Below are 3,145 nucleotides of genomic sequence, written 5' to 3'. Positions count from 1 at the left end.
ACTTTAATCTCAGAATTCTGACATTTGCTTTCTCATAATTATGACTTTTTTTCTCAGAATTATGACTTTGATCTCAGAATTCCGACTTTTTTTTCCTCAGAATTCTGACTTTTTTTCTCAGAATACTGACTTTAATCTCAGAATTCAGATTTTTTTTCCTCAGAATTCTGACTTTTTTCAGAATTCTGACTTTAATCTCATAATTTTGGCTTTTTTCTCAGAATTCTGACATTTTTTTCCTCATAATTATGACTTTAATCTCAGAATTCTGACTTTAATCTCAGAATTCTGACTTTTTCAGAATTCTGACTTTAATCTCAGAATTCTGACATTTTTACTCAGAATTCTGACTTTAATCTCAGAATACTGACATTTTTTTCTCAGAACTCTGACTTTTTTTTTCAGAATTGTGACCTTAATCTCAGAATTCCGACTTCTTTCTCAGAATTCTGACTTTAACCTCAGAATTCTGACATTTTTCCTATATTAGACTGAAATAAAATGTAAAAAATCTGTTAACTTTTTTTTTTTTTTTTCAGTGGCCCTAATCCTTTTCCGTATGTTTCCCTTCTCCAGCCCACCTGAATTATTATCACCTGAGGGGGAATTGCATCCAAAATTTGCAGTGTAGTAGCCACGTGTTTAGTTCCATTCATTTTTCCCTCTGCTCTAACCTGATTCTTTGAAAACGCCTCCTCACAACAAGACAACATTTAAAGAAACACCATTTACATTTTTTATACAAAAAAAAAATGCTTTTCAAAGTCAAATGCTGGTGAAGGTTCTCAGTCATCCAGGTCATAGTCATTCCAAACAAAATTCAAAGCAATCCGCAGGACTTAGTTTCTGAGTTTGATGTTTTGCTTCCCATCCATGAAGCTTTTTCAATTCAGAATGTCAGGAATAGTGTTGAGTTCGAGTAGCCCAACAAAGCCTTGTTTTTGTTTTGAATACTTGATTGAAAAAAAATCAAAAACTTCCAATTTGCATGTTTTCAAAACAAAAACAAGCCTTTGTTGGACATTTTGAATAGAAAAAAGCTTCCTGGATGGGAAGCTAAATGTCTTCAAACTTGAAAACCAAGTCCAGTAGATCGCTTTTACTTTTTTTTTTTTTTTTTTTAAGTAAACTACATTCCTAATAAATACATTTGTTGTAGTAACATGATGAAATACTACTTCAAGTATAAATACTTTTGAAAGGCACTGCGGTAATGAACTGTGTGCCAGATGTTGCACAAAAGAGTTCATCGGCTTTAGTTTGTTAAAGTGAAATGGTACATGAAAAAGAAAGATTATATAGGTGTAGGGAAGCATGTGTGGCCCGGTGTGTGAAAAATGCTAAAAATGAGAAGAGACAGTAGGAGGCCCCCCCTGAGTTCAGGGCCCACTGATTAGTGGGCTCATGAAGCAGCACCACATGACACACGCGCATGCAAATAACACAGCATGACAAGACACTGATAACAACAGAGATAAATTTGACCCTTCTAAAAACAGTGTGTGGGAGGAGGTGAAATGCAGAAGCTGCAGATCTAGATCAACATTCTCTTGCAGGGCATCAGAAAGAAAATTAGTTGGGGAAATATTTACCCCAGTTATCTTGCTCCTATATAAAGAGGGAGAGAAGAAACTGCAGTTAAAAAAAAAACATAAACCAACATCTAATGTCATCTTAAAGCAAACAGATTATAAATTGTATTCAGTAGAATCAGGTCAATTCATATATTACAGTTCAGTCGTTTTAAAGTCATTTTAAAGGGCCAAAACAGTATGACTGAGCAACATCTAAATTAAAAACTCGGATACAGAAAGATCTTATAGAAAAAACAATGTTTTACACATTTATTGGGAGAAAAACATTGCAATAAAGAACACATTCCTCGTTTTTCTTTTGATATTGTCCACACGCTTTTCCGTACAATACTGTCATCTGCTGGTTGGATTTTTAAATTACAGTTACTTTAGTGGAGAGAAGGTTTTCCATGCTGCGTTCGCTTCTACACGGATTTTTCTGAGACGTATACTAACGGTTGCGATAGTGACCGCTTCTGAGTTCAGTAGCTTATCAAAAAAAAAGCAAAAGCGAACTTATATTTGCATCTTTATTCATAAAAGATATGTAAATTGGCACATTATTTCAAATATTTGCGGTAACAATTGTAAGTCTAAGAATTCCGAAATGTCCGTGATGTAGCAGTAAAGCTTCACCCAGTATTCCACAACAGCGCCATCTTTCCAGAGGTTTGAAACTCCCTCGTAGGAAAGGAAAAGAAAGGGTTAAGGACGTTCAAGGATCCGATCGATGCCTTCTCTCTCACACGTCGCCATGAACAAATGAATTCGCGGGGAATTAAATACCAGTTTCACAAAGGAGAACGAGTCTTGTGCTTTGAACCCGACCCAACCAAGGCTAAAGTCTTGTATGACGCTAAGGTAAGGTTTTAACTAAGTTGATGCTTAAATCCTCTATAGATGGGTGATTTGCAGAAGAAACAAGGGGCTGTTTCGATAGGGTATCAGACCACGAGTGACCACAAAGGCGAATTAGGCCATAATAAGAAAAAACAGTCAGTTTAATATAACCGTTTCTCAATTACTTCTCTAGCTTCCGGGTACGTTCGATTACGTTTATGGCTAAAGGATGTGTTTGCCGAAAAATAAGTAAACATAACAGTTTTTCATCGTTATTAGTCCAACTGACCATAATCTCCAACCATAAATTGTCCTAACACATTAACCGAGGTCTCTTTTTAATGAAAACCAAAATCGATACTTTAAATAACATAATGTGCACGGTGTCTTTACTTCTATTAAACGCCAGCAGATAATAAACAAACCCACCACGACTCGCAGCTAAATTCGATGTTAGCATTTTATTTTTTTTTAGGTAGCTGCAAACGCTCATACTGTATTGCTGTAGTTGTATAGTTGATATTTTTAAAGGTAACCTTATAGTTGTTTAAGAATTAGACAGGTTTATTGATTTTTTTTTTGTTAATTGAAGCAGTTTAATCTCGCCTTTTGCTTAACTGAGCTAAAGTAGCTAGCAGTTAGCATCAATTGCTAGCAGTTAATGAGTTAATGCAGCCTACAGCTTATTTATTATTTCATTCTGTTTAATATAGATACATTGATTGGATTTA

The 3,145-nt window shown here is 35.0% G+C and overlaps 1 protein-coding gene across 1 annotated transcript in view; it reads left to right on the top strand.

The window, feature by feature from the left end:
* Window positions 1-2,205: 2,205 nt before the first annotated feature.
* The window catches only part of msl3 (male-specific lethal 3 homolog (Drosophila)), a 10,469-nt gene continuing 9,529 nt past the window's right edge, over window positions 2,206-3,145 (top strand). The window contains exon 1 of the mRNA XM_015391578.1: window positions 2,206-2,435. Within this exon, the coding sequence (XP_015247064.1) occupies window positions 2,337-2,435 (99 nt within the window). The 5' untranslated portion in view covers window positions 2,206-2,336. The remainder of the gene's footprint in view (window positions 2,436-3,145) is intronic.

This window comes from Cyprinodon variegatus, unplaced genomic scaffold (assembly GCF_000732505.1).
Source record: "Cyprinodon variegatus isolate N-32 unplaced genomic scaffold, C_variegatus-1.0 Scaffold549, whole genome shotgun sequence".
In the NCBI taxonomy this organism is placed as follows: Eukaryota; Metazoa; Chordata; class Actinopteri; order Cyprinodontiformes; family Cyprinodontidae; genus Cyprinodon; species Cyprinodon variegatus.
The sequence above is the reverse complement of the archived record's forward strand: the minus strand, read 5'-3'. Positions and strand labels throughout refer to the sequence as shown.